The 15,206-nt window shown below is 43.3% G+C and overlaps 1 protein-coding gene across 7 annotated transcripts; it reads right to left on the minus strand.

Moving 5' to 3' along the window:
* Positions 1 to 7,248: 7,248 nt before the first annotated feature.
* Positions 7,249 to 13,357, minus strand: LOC103636650 (probable sugar phosphate/phosphate translocator At1g06470). 7 transcript variants are annotated; one of them, XR_002264181.3, is made up of 13 exons: positions 12,306 to 13,357; positions 12,024 to 12,196; positions 11,189 to 11,274; positions 11,050 to 11,099; positions 10,785 to 10,852; positions 10,455 to 10,555; positions 10,271 to 10,283; positions 8,969 to 9,153; positions 8,506 to 8,592; positions 8,309 to 8,403; positions 8,007 to 8,140; positions 7,682 to 7,887; positions 7,249 to 7,597 (listed from the first exon to the last, which is right to left on the minus strand). XR_002264181.3 is itself a non-coding variant. In XM_008659000.4 (12 exons), exons 1-11 carry the CDS (start codon positions 12,734 to 12,736, stop codon positions 8,017 to 8,019), a joined length of 1,413 nt encoding a protein of 470 aa, XP_008657222.1. In that variant the 5' UTR covers positions 12,737 to 13,357; the 3' UTR covers positions 7,249 to 7,887; positions 8,007 to 8,016. The 7 variants fall into 7 exon arrangements, 3 of the variants coding, with proteins under 3 accessions (XP_008657222.1, XP_008657223.1, XP_008657221.1); XR_558107.4 differs by having other exon boundaries at positions 7,998 to 8,140; XM_008659000.4 differs by having other exon boundaries at positions 7,249 to 7,887.
* Positions 13,358 to 15,206: the final 1,849 nt, after the last annotated feature.

Raw genomic sequence — 15,206 nt, forward strand, 5'->3', positions numbered from 1 at the left:
TGAAGAAGATGTTCCAACGGCCGCAATACGCACCATGGCGATTGGAGATGTGCGGCCTCAGGAACAATTGGAGCAAGATCAACCGTCTTCCTCAACTATGGTGCATCCCCCATCCCAAGATGACGAACAGGTACCTCAAGTGGAGGCGCATGATCAAGGGGGAGCACAGGATGATCAAGTTGAAGAAGAAGAAGCACCTCAGGCACCTCCAACCCAAGTTCGAGCGACGATCCAAAGGGATCATCCCGTCGACCAAATATTAGGTGATATTAGCAAGGGAGTAACTACTCGTTCAAGATTAGTTAATTTCTGTGAGCATTACTCCTTTGTCTCTTCTATTAAGCCTTTCAGGGTAGAAGAGGCCTTGCTAGATCCGGACTGGGTGTTGGCCATGCAGGAGGAACTCAACAATTTCAAGCGCAATGAAGTTTGGACACCGGTGCCTCGTCCCAAGCAAAATGTTGTGGGAACCAAGTGGGTGTTCCGCAACAAACAGGACGAGCACGGGGTGGTGACGAGGAACAAGGCTCGACTTGTGGCAAAAGGTTATGCCCAAGTCGCAGGTTTGGACTTTGAGGAGACTTTTGCTCCTGTGGCTAGGCTAGAATCAATTCGTATCTTGCTAGCATATGCCGCTCACCATTCTTTCAGGTTGTACCAAATGGATGTGAAGAGCGCTTTCCTCAACGGGCCGATCAAGGAGGAGGTGTACGTGGAGCAACCCCCTGGCTTCGAGGATGAACGGTACCCCGACCACGTGTGTAAGCTCTCTAAGGCGCTCTATGGACTTAAGCAAGCCCCAAGAGCATGGTATGAATGCCTTAGAGACTTTTTAATTGCTAATGCTTTCAAGGTTGGGAAAGCCGATCCAACTCTTTTTACTAAGACTTGCGATGGTGATCTTTTTGTGTGCCAAATTTATGTCAATGACATAATATTTGGTTCTACTAATCAAAAGTCTTGTGAAGAGTTTAGCAGGGTTATGACGCAGAAATTCGAGATGTCGATGATGGGCGAGTTGAACTACTTCCTTGGGTTCCAAGTGAAGCAACTCAAGGACGGCACTTTCATCTCCCAAACGAAGTACACGCAAGACTTGCTAAAGCGGTTTGGGATGAAGGACGCCAAGCCCGCAAAGACGCCGGTGGGAACTGACGGACACACCGACCTCAACAAAGGAGGTAAGTCCGTTGATCAAAAAGCATACCGGTCCATGATAGGTTCTTTGCTTTATTTATGTGCTAGTAGACCGGATATTATGCTTAGCGTATGCATGTGTGCTAGATTTCAATCCGATCCTAAGGAGTGTCACTTAGTGGCCGTGAAGCGAATTCTTCGATATTTAATCGCTACGCCTTGCTTCGGGATCTGGTATCCAAAGGGGTCTAACTTTGACTTGATTGGGTACTCAGATTCCGACTATGCTGGATGTAAGGTCGATAGGAAGAGTACATCGGGGACGTGCCAATTCTTAGGAAGGTCCCTGGTGTCGTGGAACTCTAAGAAACAAACTTCCGTTGCCCTATCCACCGCTGAGGCCGAGTACGTTGCCGCAGGACAGTGTTGTGCGCAACTACTTTGGATGAGGCAAACCCTCCGGGACTTTGGCTACAATCTGAGCAAAGTCCCACTCCTATGTGACAATGAGAGTGTTATCCGCATAGCGGAAAATCCTGTTGAGCACAGCCGCACAAAGCACATTGACATCCGGCATCACTTTTTGAGAGACCACCAGCAAAAGGGGGATATCGAAGTGTTTCATGTTAGCTCCGAGAACCAGCTAGCCGATATCTTTACCAAGCCTCTAGATGAGAAGACCTTTTGCAGGCTGCGTAGTGAGCTCAATATCTTAGATTCGCGGAACTTGGATTGAAATGTAGCATACATGTGTTTATGCCTTTGATCATGTTCATTCTGCATGTTGTGGCTTATTGTGGTGCTCAAGTTGTACAAACACTCCCTGGACCTCACAGGTCCTGTTTGCAAGTGATGCACATATTTAGGGGGAGTTGTGCTACAACTTGACCCTTTGAGACTAACCATGTTCTTGAGTTTGGTTGTTTTAGTCTCCAAGGAGAATTGAAAGGGAAAAGGTGGACTTGGACCATGCAAGACTTCCACTGCACTCCGATGAAACGAGTAACTTTTCCAAGTTCATCTTTATACTCTTTGCCTTTGTGTTCTTAATTGAAGATTTTGGTGAAGCAATGGGATTAAAGGGCCAAGATTGATCCCGTTTTGGTGCTTGATGCCAAAGGGGGAGAAAATAAAGGCCAAAGCAATAGATGGATCAGCTACCACTTGAGAAACTTTGAAAATAGTAGAATAGAGCTTTTGGTTTGGCAAAACTCTTGCATTGTCTCTTTTGTCAAAAGTGGGCCTCCTGTGGGGAGAAGTGTTGATTATTTGAAATCTAAGGGGGAGTTTTTGAAATCTTTGATCAATCTCTTTTGGAATGACTCTCTTTATGCTTCAACATGTGTGTTTGACTTAGAGATAGAGATTTGAGTTTGATTTGCAAAAACAAACCAAGCGGTGGCAAAGGATGATCCATATATGCCAAAATTGAATCAAAATAAATTTGAGTTTTATTTGAAGTGATATTGCACTTGTTCTAGTTGCTTTATGTTGTGTTGGCATAAATCACCAAAAAGGGGGAGATTGAAAGGGAAATGTGCCCTTGGGCCATTTCTAAGTATTTTGGTGGTTTAGTGTCCAACACAAGTGCCTAAAATGTAAAAAGGTGGACAAAGTACAAATCAAGGATAAAGGTATGTTTCTCTGACTTAGTACATTGTTTTGGAGACTAATGTATTGTGTCTAAGTGCTGGAAACAGGAAAAGACCAACTAGAAATGCCTTGGCTCGAGCAGCCAAGACTTTGCTGAGTCTGGGAGCACCGGACTGTCCGGTGGTGCACCGGACAGTGTCCGGTGCGCCAGGCTGGCTCGAGCGAAGTGGCTGCTCTCGGGAATTCACCGGCGACGTACGGCTATAATTCACCGGACTGTCCGGTGTGCACCGGACTGTCCGGTGAGCCAACGGTCGGCCGGGCAAACGGTCGGCCGCGAAATCCGCGCGCGACACGTGGTCGAGCCAACGGTCGGAAGGGGGCACCGGACTGTCCGGTGTGCACCGGACATGTCCGGTGCGCCAACGGCTCTCTGGCTGCCAACGGTCGACTTTGTCGTAGAAGGAAAGAAATCGGGCACCGGACACTGTCCGGTTTGCACCGGACTGTCCGGTGCGCCAGACGACAGAAGGCAAGAATGGCCTTCCAGATTTGCTCTCAACGGCTCCTAGCTGCCTTGGGGCTATAAAAGGGTCCCCTAGGCGCATGGAGGAGGATACCAAGCAACCTTAGAGCATTCTTGATGATCCACACTCAGTCTTTGCGCATTCGTTTGTCATTCTCAGTGATTCGAGCTCCGTTCTAGTGAGAACTTTGAGATAGTCTTTTGAGCTCGATTCTTGGCCGTGTGTGTGCACATTTTGCTGTGGATTTGTGTGTGTTGCTTCCCTCCCTTACTCCATGTTTCTTTGTGAACTTCAAGTGTAAGGGCGAGAGACTCCAAGTTGTGGAGATTCCTCGCGACCGGGATTGAGAAAAAGCAAGCAAAACACCATGGTATTCAAGTGGGTCTTTGGACCGCTTGAGAAGGGTTGATTGCAACCCTCGTCCGTTGGGACGCCACAACGTGGAGTAGGCAAGCGTTGGTCTTGGCCGAACCACGGGATAACCACCGTGCCATCTCTGTGATTGACTTATTGTGGTTATTATGTTTTGACTCCTCTCTAGCCACTTGGCAATTATTGTGCTAACGATTAACCAAGTTTTGTGGCTTAAGTTTTCAAGTTTCATAGGATCACCTATTCACCCCCCCTCTAGGTGCTCTCACTCATAAATAGTGGTGCCAACAATATAGCTACAGACTGCACGGTTGCAATAAAACCTTGCGCTTTTCCCTGTAAATGACACAAACAGTGCATATGGTTAGTAACTTAGGATAAAAGTTTTGAAGTTTGAATCACTAAATAAACGCAGGGGAGGTCAGGTTTGTATATGTACCTGGTCAGTTGACAGTAAGGTGTATTTGGTACACAACTTATATTAATGAAACAATAACTAAAAATAAAATGGTACGGCAAAATGGAAATGGACCAAACAGGAAACAAGTTAGCTCCATCCAATGAGTTTCCTTCAAAGTTAGGCATTAGATATCAAAGTCATAGCTTCTCTGTAAATCTAATAAACGAAGACAAATCGATAATAGACATGGTTTCTCATTTCTCATTTTGTTTGAAATTACTGAAGCCAAATTAGTAGCAGGCATGGTTTCTCGGTTCTCATATTGTTTGAAATTAAATCCCACATTTCTCTTAGCATACAATGTTGATGCATGCATGCCCTTACCTTCAAACAGAGGACACGCTTCTCAAGCTTTTCATTAGTTCTCATAGCACGCTGGTACTTTACTGCTTCTCCTGACAAACAAATTGATAAGCTTTCATTAGTGCATAAAAAATGGGCATGCCAAATAGTTCTATCAGCTAGTATAGTCAGTGTGATAAGTAAAACAGAGAAGCTGTAGTTCATGCTACCCAGATCATGTACATCGATACATCCTGGATTCAGAATTTCAGATACTGGACAAGGAGTTAGTTGTAGTCGTACAGATAGCAAGCAATATGAAACATCAGACAAACTGAACCGGAAGTCCAGGACTGGCATTATATTGTATCACTTCAAAAAAAAACTTTCGTCAATATACGAAATGATGTACATGACTTGGACAACCCAGCATACAGAAACATGGAAATGCTGTAATGCCTATGATTTTGCAAAAAAAGAGGTGCAAATACATATCCAAGAATATAGAAATATTCACATCATCATTCAAAAGTTAAGGGAACAACGAATTATAAGAGGGTAAAGAAGCTGATCTTTTGCATACTTTCAATGGATTGTAGTCTCTTTCTGCACCGAAGCCCCCATCATCCCTGCACAATAACTGCTCCATTTTCCTTCACACACGACCACAAGAACAATTTCACATGAAACTCATAAGAACCCCCTTGTATATGTAAGAACTTAGCAGGGTTGTAGCACCGGTGGCCTGAATTGCAAAAAAGCTACATACTACAGAATACAGACACACAACAAGAGTAGAAAAAGATATACCTTTTTAGGCCATTGACCTCATTGGTGAGCTCCTCAGCCTACCGTACGCCGCTCTCTGTTACAGATTCGCCACCAACCGTAGACTTCGCCGCAACGGGCAACACCAAGTCTATTGCCGCGTACACCTCCTCGGGGCCGGGAACACGAACAACGCCAGCGACGACGGAAGGGCGAGGATGGTGGGCGACCGTGACAACATTGACGAGCGCCGAGCTGGCCATGACCATGAGCGCGACAACCTTGGTGCGCGTGAGGCAGCGGGGAGCACGGAGTAAATCTGCACCACGTGTAGCTCCTTCCCAGACAATTGGACGATTACTTTGTAGTGAGGCATAAGAGGCACAAGAGATACAATGTCAAACATAATAAGAAAACAGAAGTAGCAGGATTGAGGTGGGCAGCCTACCATTCTTCGGTCTATCATGGATCATCCATCAGCAGTTCAGCACAAAGCAAGACTGGAGAAGTATCACACTCCTCCGAGAGACACAACTTGAGGCTGTAAATAAGGTGCATGGCTCTTTGGCAGCTAGGACTTTCCCCCAGAGATCTTCCCCTGCACATTTGATGTAAGCCCGAAGGAGAATAATCCAGCAGGGCTGATCATCTGAACTATGCACTTGTTACTTGTACTCATCACCCGACCTTAGGAGAAGCCATAGACCACCTACAGATCACAAAATGAACATGAAACATACAAAGTAACAAGATCCAAATGAAGAGGGGCCTCAGAAGGAAAGAATAAATGTTTTGCAATCAAAGATATCATACAAAATTAGCATCCATATATTTCATCGTTGGCCCCAAATATCACTTAAAAACGTTGTCATGTTCAATATAATACAGCAATCAGAACCTTGAATTAGTAAAGCTGGTGTTCCATTCCATTTGTCAATGACTTTGTCCCCATTTGTCTTATACTTTGTCCAACAATATTGTTGTAGCACCACCAGTTTCTATCTGTTTGACAAAAAACAAATCTAGTCACACATTTGATTACGAATGATGAAACTATATGGCTCAACAATGGATCTGTTTAATCACCTCACCCACCACATTGTCCAACAACTCTGCCAAGAAAGTAAGACACAATGCAACAATAGTGAAGATTATACTCTGAAAAAATAAGTCTGAAACCACACAGAAGTGTACCTCCGAATGACCATTTATGTGAGGTCGCATTAGAGTGGAGAAATGGTGAGATGGAGGCGGCGAGGAGGGTGAGAGAAAGACGCACTCTTGAGTGCCTTGGCGGGTGAGGCGCAGACGGGGCAGAACCGGGTAGATCCGCGGATGGGGACCTTGGCGGCGATGGGAGGAGGCAGAAGATGTGAAGCTCGCGGTCGCAAAGGAGCAGGTCACGGTCGCCGGAGCAGCAGGTCTCGCAGAGGAGCAGGTCATCCTCGTGGTCGTCGGTGCCGGCGACCTAGGCGCAGCTGAGCGCGTGGTCGACGGTGAAGGAGGGCCGGTGGTCGAAGGTCATGCCCGACTGTGAGGTGGGTCGAGCACGCGCGACGGCAGGGATGCGAGTGATGACGGCGAGGTCGAGAGGATGCAGGGACGGCGTGGGAGAGAGTGTTCTGTGGGAGACGGAGACGCCAGCTGCTCAGAACTGAGATCTAGGAAATTTCAGGTCCGCCGCCACGCGTCACGAGACGGATGGTGCCGAGGCCGTGGAATGCGGACGGGCGCCCAAAAGGGGTGGAGTTTTAATAACTTAGATTTTGGGCAGTTGGGCTTGGGCCAGGCCTTATTTGTTAGTGTGTCCCAACGGTCGGTACTCATGCAGCAGCATATGTGCGAGTACAATTCAGTACGTACTATATGTTACTTGAAATATTCCCGGATAGTTCTACCACCGCACCGCCTTTATGAAATTGTCGAATATTGATGATAGACGTCCGGCGTCAAACGAGATGTTGGTAAAAACACTACGTTCCTCTCTTCAGACGCCACGCTGCCGTCAGGATCTGTCCCTACAACTGTGCTTCAGGCCGTCAACCTTCTGGATATACTCATAGTCCTACGGATGAAGCCAAACGCCAAGATATGCTAATGGATGACATGTACAATGACAAGCTGCTCTCAAAATACGCAAAGGAAATTTGAGATGGACCGTGCCGACTTGGCACTGACCTCTCAAGATGAGGTATTACAATAAGGCGCGAAATGCTCCTACGTGAAACGGTACACATTCCCGTAAATACAACATTATTACATATAAGATTGTTAGTACTATTTATTTTTCATCTCAAAAAAAGAAAGAACTAAAGAAAAGAAAGCTATGTTCCGATGCTGAATCTCCCTTCAACAATCAGAATGCACTACAAAACCGAACCCTATCCTCATCCATAAAGTTAAGTGTGTTACCTGTGTTTCTAATTGTAATTGATGCAACATTTTCTTCGTGGACATACTGCAGAATGCCTCGTTCAGATATATGCACCGTTCTTTGTCTTGAACGAAAGGAGAAAACATCTGTACTGATACCAGGCTGTACCTTGTATGTTCCATGTACGAGCGTGTAGTCTTCTCAACTTGTCACACGGCTGCAAGCGTCACGCTCGTGCATGGCTGGCCAGTGGCCACAGCGGTTGATCAACTCAAAAAATAGTATGATATCAGTTAGCCTGTGGAAGTAAGTCTATGCAGGCACCAGAAGATCTTGCTTCTCTGGAAACGCCAGTGCATATAGTAGTCTGCATTCTGAAAATGCATGAATTAAACCGTTAAACCAATTGGAAAAAAAATCGAGAAATTGGAAAGCAAAAAAAAAACGTACTGAACAAAAAAAAAATCTCTCATAATTTGTTTACCTTACCTACCATATTCAGGTCAGCCTGAATCATCCTGATCTTCAGTATCATCATCAAGGATAACGTACTTTGAAGTCCCATTGTAAGATTGGATATTTGTCCCAGCATCTTCACTGTGATGCCCTTTTTTGAACCTTTTATACCTTCACAATGCAGCACAAACAAGTGTTAGTCAATATTCTCCATGCATTAGAAATAATCATATGCTTGCTATTTTAAAGATTCAAACTTGAAACCTGTGAGTTGAATTACCAATTGTGTTTCTGTACCAATAATAACATGAAAAATGAAATATAAAGGTTTCAACTCACTTGTAAATATTGAATAGACTGACACCAAATATTATTATTGCCAGCCCAAGCGCCTTTAACCATGTAAATGGATCATTAAAGAATAGCACAGCAACCTGTTTTATTTTTTATTGCAGGGTCACAATCACATGAATGAACTAGCATAGATGAACTTTGTATAAACTAACATGGAAACCAAAATCAAAGTTTAGTTATACCAGAATAGTGACAGCTTCCTTCACAATTCCTGCTACAGTCACTGTGACAGCGCTAGTCACAGAAACAAGGACATATTCTGTCAAAACCTTTCAAAAGAATAATCCGGGATAAGCTCATCCATGCCTTAATAATACATCAATAGTAGACTCCAGAAAGACAAGACTTTTAACAAGAATTGCTCCCTCAATAGTTGTCCAACTGCTCATGGTGTCATGCACACAATGAGACGGTCCAAATAATAGTTAACAGAACCAACCATGCTTCACCCTATTAAATGATCTGTTTAAACACTTTAACCTATATTATAACAAATGACAATACCTACACTCCTGATTTCCTTAATGAACAACAATTCTGAAACAGTGGACTGGTACTTTGACGACGAGGACTATTTTATGTTCAATTCTAAGTGAGAAGAAAACATAAATATTCATTCCCTGGAAAGGAGTACATGATGCATACCATGAAAAAGGCCAAAGCCCCACCTAGAAGCAGCAACACACTGCTTCTTATTATGTGAGTAGAACTATCAAAAAAGTGACTTGCTCTGAAGTCATGCCATGGATCCATCACGATGGAAATAATTGCTGTTACTATTGCCATCACCGGGGCAACATGACTCATCAAGGTAAAAGGATTCTTTAATGCTGCATGGAAAAATAAATGTAAAGCTGTCATTTAACATGTTGATTGACAGTAGAATAAACTACATCTGAAGTTGTCCATTTTAATATTTCAGACTATAGTGGTATAGATTCTAATGCAATTTATTCACAGAACAGCTGTCAGCTGATATGGAATAGTTTTGAGGCAATACGGCAATCACAGCTATAGATAAATCAGTAGTCGTACTTCAAAACAAATTAAGCCAATCAAATCTATCTAATATTTAGGACTGTTTTTCAGGTATGTAACTGCAAGGTTATCACTTCTCAGTATCCCAATCTATATCCTAGAATGTTAGTACACTGCAATTCTACCAAACCAAAACAATACTGAACCAACCATGAATCTTAAATTTCATGTATCCCAATCTCATAAGATCGGAATGACCTTACACATGATCCCAAATTAATACAGCGTGGGTGATAAGGAGGGTGTAGGAGTAGATGGGATTGAGGCAAGGAACGCAGGAGATAGTGAGAAACTGGTGGAGAGTCGTGGTTGGTGGCGGTGGCGGTGAAAGACTCTGATGCCACCGTCAAAGAGGACACCCACGCCTGGCATAGGAAGGTCTATCCTCTTCGATGATTACAATTCAAACCAAGGTGCTCCTTTATCATTTAGGTGCACCTCCTAATCAACAAACTTCCCTAACAATTCTTCTCCTTCCTGTCACCACAATTCTGCTCTGCATGCCGCTGACATCGACCTAGGCCCTAGCCATGGCTTGGACTGGGCTGTTGCTTAGGTCGAGGGCGGTACTGGTGGCCCACAATGGAGACCACAACAAAATGATCCTACGACCCTACATAATAATTGAAATAATGTTTTTTTTAAATGACTCAGTTGTAATAAGATATTAGGTGGATTGAAAATAGTATCAATAAGTCCACATAAATTTACAAAAAAACAATTAAATTACTCAAAATGAATATTATGGTATTCAATCTTTACAACAAATTACAAATCTTACTGTCAAGCAAAAAAACAATCCTACTAGGGGCCCCGATCCTAACCATGTGTGTCTGATGCCATCCCACAGATGAAACGTTTAATAATGTTCGTATATATGTGAGTAAAATGCTAAGATAGAAAGCTTACCATATTCCTCTTTCTTCAGGAATTTTGGAAGACATACAAAAAAGAGAGGCGAAAGTTCAGTCACAATGAAATGAAAATACAACCACAGATATACGAAGCTAACAGGACTAAGGATCCTGTATGAACACAGTATTTAAACAGTATAAAAATAAGTAAACTGTGAAAGCATTACACAATAACAAACCTGGAGAAGAATCTGAGTCATGGACCAGCGGAAACCAGCCATAACAGCAGCAAGCATAATAAACATAAATCCCCATAGATTAAATTCTGTCTCTTTAGCAACTGCAAGATACAAAATTAAGCCATGAGCAAAGATGGTGTGAAGTTAAGAATTAAGATACAAACAGTAAGCTGATAAGGTAGCTTTCAGGAAAAACGTAAGTGGCATGGAGTTGAGAATTAAGATGCAACAGTAATCCGCAGATTATACTACCAACCCTATAATTTAGTAATACACTAGTTGGAAGGGTATTGTCTTAATCCTGAATACGTTAATGTAAGCATGTGTTACCTGTTAGTAGAACTCCAAATGAAACAACCAGCATGATTCCAAGAAGGCTAAAGCTCGGTTTCTCAAGCCTTCCAAACAAAGAAGGTAAACTTCAGCTTGTGATAAGAAAAATGGTACAAAGCATAGCAGAAGAACATGAAAAGAAAATTTTAGAGATAAGTAACAGATGAAAAAAAACATAAGTAGATTCAATGAAGGCGAGAAGTTGCTAAAACTGAACACAATAAGACCCATGCAACTAATGACAGAGTAGCAAGCACAGTACCTGAACATGAAAGCAAACAGAAGAATGAAAATTGGAGAAGCAGATTTGCACTGCACAAGTAATTAAAAGGGTGAATGGTAAGTCCAAATACCTAATTACTAGATGGAACAAATAATGATCCTTTTATAAAGAAATATACCATTGTAGCAAATGTCACAGTAATGAAAACAAGTGAAATGTTGCTCAGATTTATATCAAGAGCAGTAGCCAAAGCTGTTGGGACAACTGCACAACCAATACTGGAATTATTATACATACAAATAAGAGCAAATATTAAACTTATAATTTGTTGCAACTTAAACACCAAAATACAAACAAATGGGTAAACAGGAAGACAAAAATTATAACAATGTTTTGCTAACTTCTTTTATTAAATCGAGTTAGAAGTGTTTTCTAAATCATAGGCCATGGTACAAATTTACTGGAATGTAAACAAAAATACAAAGAAAGTACAATCAAAATCTGTTTTTGAGCTCACATCATCATATGGCTCTGTAGCAGTTTTGATTCACATTGTGGTGGTAAATGTGAGGGAGTGCACCGCCCGCAACCAGGGTTTGATCCCCAAGTGGGAGCATGAGTGATATTACCACTTAAAAGAAGCAAGACCATAAATGGTTGCAGTTTGCCATCCTTGCTTAATTTAGCATATAGGTTCTTCTGTGTACGCATCTGGCCTCATGGTTGTTTCACACCAAAACTCTTAATTTCCTCCATGCTCAATGCTCATACCATACCCCAAAAGACCTGATTAATTTCGACTATGCTTCCCTGATGCTAGTTATACTGTGTTTGACAATCCTATCCACATCCACCACTAATCCATATTAGCCAAAGTTGGTTGTGCTGATTATGGAGCACCGAGGTATCCAATTCACATGACACTTCGCACTACTATATGTGGAACTGATACCCACCCGACTTTGGTAGACATCTGAACAATGTTAGAAACAGCACATCACCCAGACACCCACCTCGTAAACAGTAATCCTTCCACGACATTTTACTTGGCCCTCCCTCTAGGCCTCGTTGCTGGAACCACACGATGGCCCTCGACGCCACGGCCTGCATCGTGAAATGCACTGTGTTCATCAGGAATGGCGCCGGGAACTTCCACATGTGCTTTCCCAGCATCTCCTTGTTGTACCTGACCACATGCGCACGCGCATGGAATGAACACTAGCAACAAACACATCCGCACACGAAGGTAGCCGGAAAATCCGCACGAGTATTAACGAACAATACGTGTTACTTACAGCGTCAAGCACGTGCTCAGTGTGTACCAACACGCTATCAACCCGATGACCTTCGCAAGCAACCTCGGCGAGATCGGCAGATCATCAGATCTCGCCGTTGCCCCCACCTCAATGTCCATCGGTGAGCCGCCGCCGCCCGAGGAGGATGGCAGGAGCGGCAGCTCGAACTCCTCTGAGGCGTCGCTGTCACTGGTCGCCGCAGCAGCGGCGGTATTGGAGGCGGAGGCGGCAGAGGGGTCCCTGCACCACCGCGAGAACGACGGCTCCCTTGGGATCCCGCCCATTTTCTTCCGCTGCCCGCCACCCTCCTCCTCCTCCCGCGACTCTTCCGCCCGCTCATCGAGCTCCACGGCTACCGTCAACGAAACCGCGCCCTCCACCGCCTCCGAGTAGTGGTGCCCGTGGCCGTCCTCGACGACGCAGTCCCCCATGGGACGGCGACGGCTGAAGGTCCTACAGAAGCTCGGATCTGGCGTGCGTCGCTGATCGCATCGGCGGCGCGGGGGCGCAAGGCACGCGGTAAAGTGTCGGCAGCGGCGGCGGCCGACGCGAAGCCGCAGGCGAGGGGTTTTCCCGGCAGTTTGGTTCGCTCCGATTTCTGGTAGAAAGTCAAAATTCAGCACCTTGTCGCGGCGACTTCTGAAGCTGCCACAGCCCACAGGTAGTTTTCTTTCTTGTCTAGCGGGTCGGGTTAGCCGGACGGTCCAAAGCCCGGTACGGGTTTGGTCTGACCCAAATCCGATATGGCATAAAGCGAAGCGGGTCCTTGTCGGTCTAGGTGCACCACAGCAAGTTATATCCTACATGACTTGATTTTTTTTCTATTTTCCCATATAAATATCTATATTGTACTAAATATAAAGTATAAAACACAACAAATATATTTGTTTTGTTGGTTATGTAGGTGTAAATATGTATTTGAAGCTAACAATTATGTTTAAACCTTTATATATGTATATTTTAGCATATTTTTGCTATTTAAATGATATGGACTGTTATAGGCCCGTTGGGCCATAGGTCACCCAACACGATTATTACACATAATGGGTTGTTTATGAGCCTCACTGATGACCCATAGCCAACACGTTTGACTCGCTAGCTGATTTGGACCGAGCTGGCACGACACTAATTCGTGACGGACTTAGCCGTGCATCCACCCATTTATACATCTATAGATGTGGATGTGGCATTTATTTTTGTTTTTTCTTTTTAAACCTTTTTGGTGTTTCTAAAAATAACACCGAATAATTTATACTCCTTCAAAGCATGAGTGTCGTGTGTCGTGCATCCCACACGTAGAAATGTTTTCTCCCACATGTCTCACCTAACAATCAAATAATATAAAACCTTGCTCGTACGTGCACATGCTTCCCTACTGCTCGTTGTCGTCGTCGTATATTAAGCCCCAACTCTCCATCAGTTCCCTGTATATGCCTCTTATCTATATTCTTCTATACTGACATTGAACAGACCATCCTACTTGCCTCTGACTCATCAGCCGCCACCGCACTCCACTCGTGGCGTCGTCTTTACCTTCCCTGTCGTCAAGCGCCAAGAACCATTGTTGTGACTCTCCATCGCCAGGCGCCTCTGCAGGCATCGGGGCAAGAACAATCGAGGGAGAGGTGGAGAAGGTGTCGCCGTCGGCGATGCGTGGCTGAACATACGAAGGAGAGGAGGCGATACTCCGGATCCCGAGCTTAATTGTGTATAGGTCGTTGACAAATAATTTATGAGATATTAAGGTCGATGATAATATATGTATTAGCCTCTTCAGATCAAGTGAGAGAATGTGCTTATTAGTCCAAGTGATATGACGCCTTGGTGGTTGTCGAGAGTCTAGTGATTATCCGGTGAAGATCAGGGGTGGATCTAGGATCCGATCATGCCCCAAGCCAACTTATTGAATCTACTGTTATTCTAATACATTTTTTGTGTAAAGACAACAATATAAATAGAAATATATGGATTAAGCCCTAGGCCACGGATCAAGTGGTCCGTGTTTGTATCTGCTCCTAGGGAGATTATGGATGGCCCAACTTAAGATGTAAGTGGTTTTGGATGATTCACTGTACAAGGTGGTCTAACAAAAACTATGGAGAGTATCGGGTCTTCAACACTTCAACAAAACGTAATAGTGTTCTTAACCTTTCTTTACCATGTGCATTTGCTCCTGTATTTATGTTATCTAGAATTGTCACGCTAAAATAAAGTTGGAATATAAGGTGTAGAACTTTCGTAAAAAATAGAAAAGACATACGAGAAAGTTTAGATTAGTCTTATTTACTTCTCTTTTGTGCATCTTAATCTTTTCACCATGTAGTTTAAGTAAACATATGAGATCACAAAGCCATTAGTAACAAAGTGAAGGGACTACAACATTATGTTTGCTTGTTTGCTCGATCTTTTTGTGGTCCCAAGAGTGGAGATGATATCGACTTATATGCTCATATATGTTTAAATTGGAAGTTTTGCTTAAAGTGTCGTGCCCTTCATAAACCGACGATTATCGGTCTCCCACGTTTAAATGGTTAAAAAACAAAAATTACAGAATCCTATGCTTCCCCTCGATCAACATTATATGACTCAAATTAAAAGTTTGCACGATTGCACACAAGTTTGGTTTGCATCAGATATGTTAGCATTAAATATAGTCCAATTATAAAACTAATTAAGTTTACTAATACTAATCAATTCATGATTAGCAATGTTTAATGTAGCATAATACGAGTAAATCGTGTACTAATTACGTTTAATAGGTTCGTCTTATTGTTTAGTTCTCACATGTATAATTAATTTTGTAATTAGATTGTATTTAATATTTTTAACTAAGATATAAACATACCATATGATTGGCCATCATGGCTTGTTCTATTCTGTTTTAATAGAATAACGGGGTAA

The sequence above is a fragment of the Zea mays genome, chromosome 8 (assembly GCF_902167145.1).
Source record: "Zea mays cultivar B73 chromosome 8, Zm-B73-REFERENCE-NAM-5.0, whole genome shotgun sequence".
In the NCBI taxonomy this organism is placed as follows: Eukaryota; Viridiplantae; Streptophyta; class Magnoliopsida; order Poales; family Poaceae; genus Zea; species Zea mays.

Excerpts from the sequence above, each read along its gene's own strand:
- LOC103636650 (XM_008659000.4), bottom strand. The coding sequence starts at position 12,736 with ATGGGGGACTGCGTCGTCGAGGACGGCCACGGGCACCACTACTCGGAG. Across the intron at positions 10,853-11,049 it reads CTGTTTGCTTTCATGTTCAG|GCTTGAGAAACCGAGCTTTA; the intron begins GTACTGTGCTTG and ends TTTGTTTGGAAG. Across the intron at positions 8,404-8,505 it reads AGGAAGCTGTCACTATTCTG|GTTGCTGTGCTATTCTTTAA; the intron begins GTATAACTAAAC and ends AAAATAAAACAG.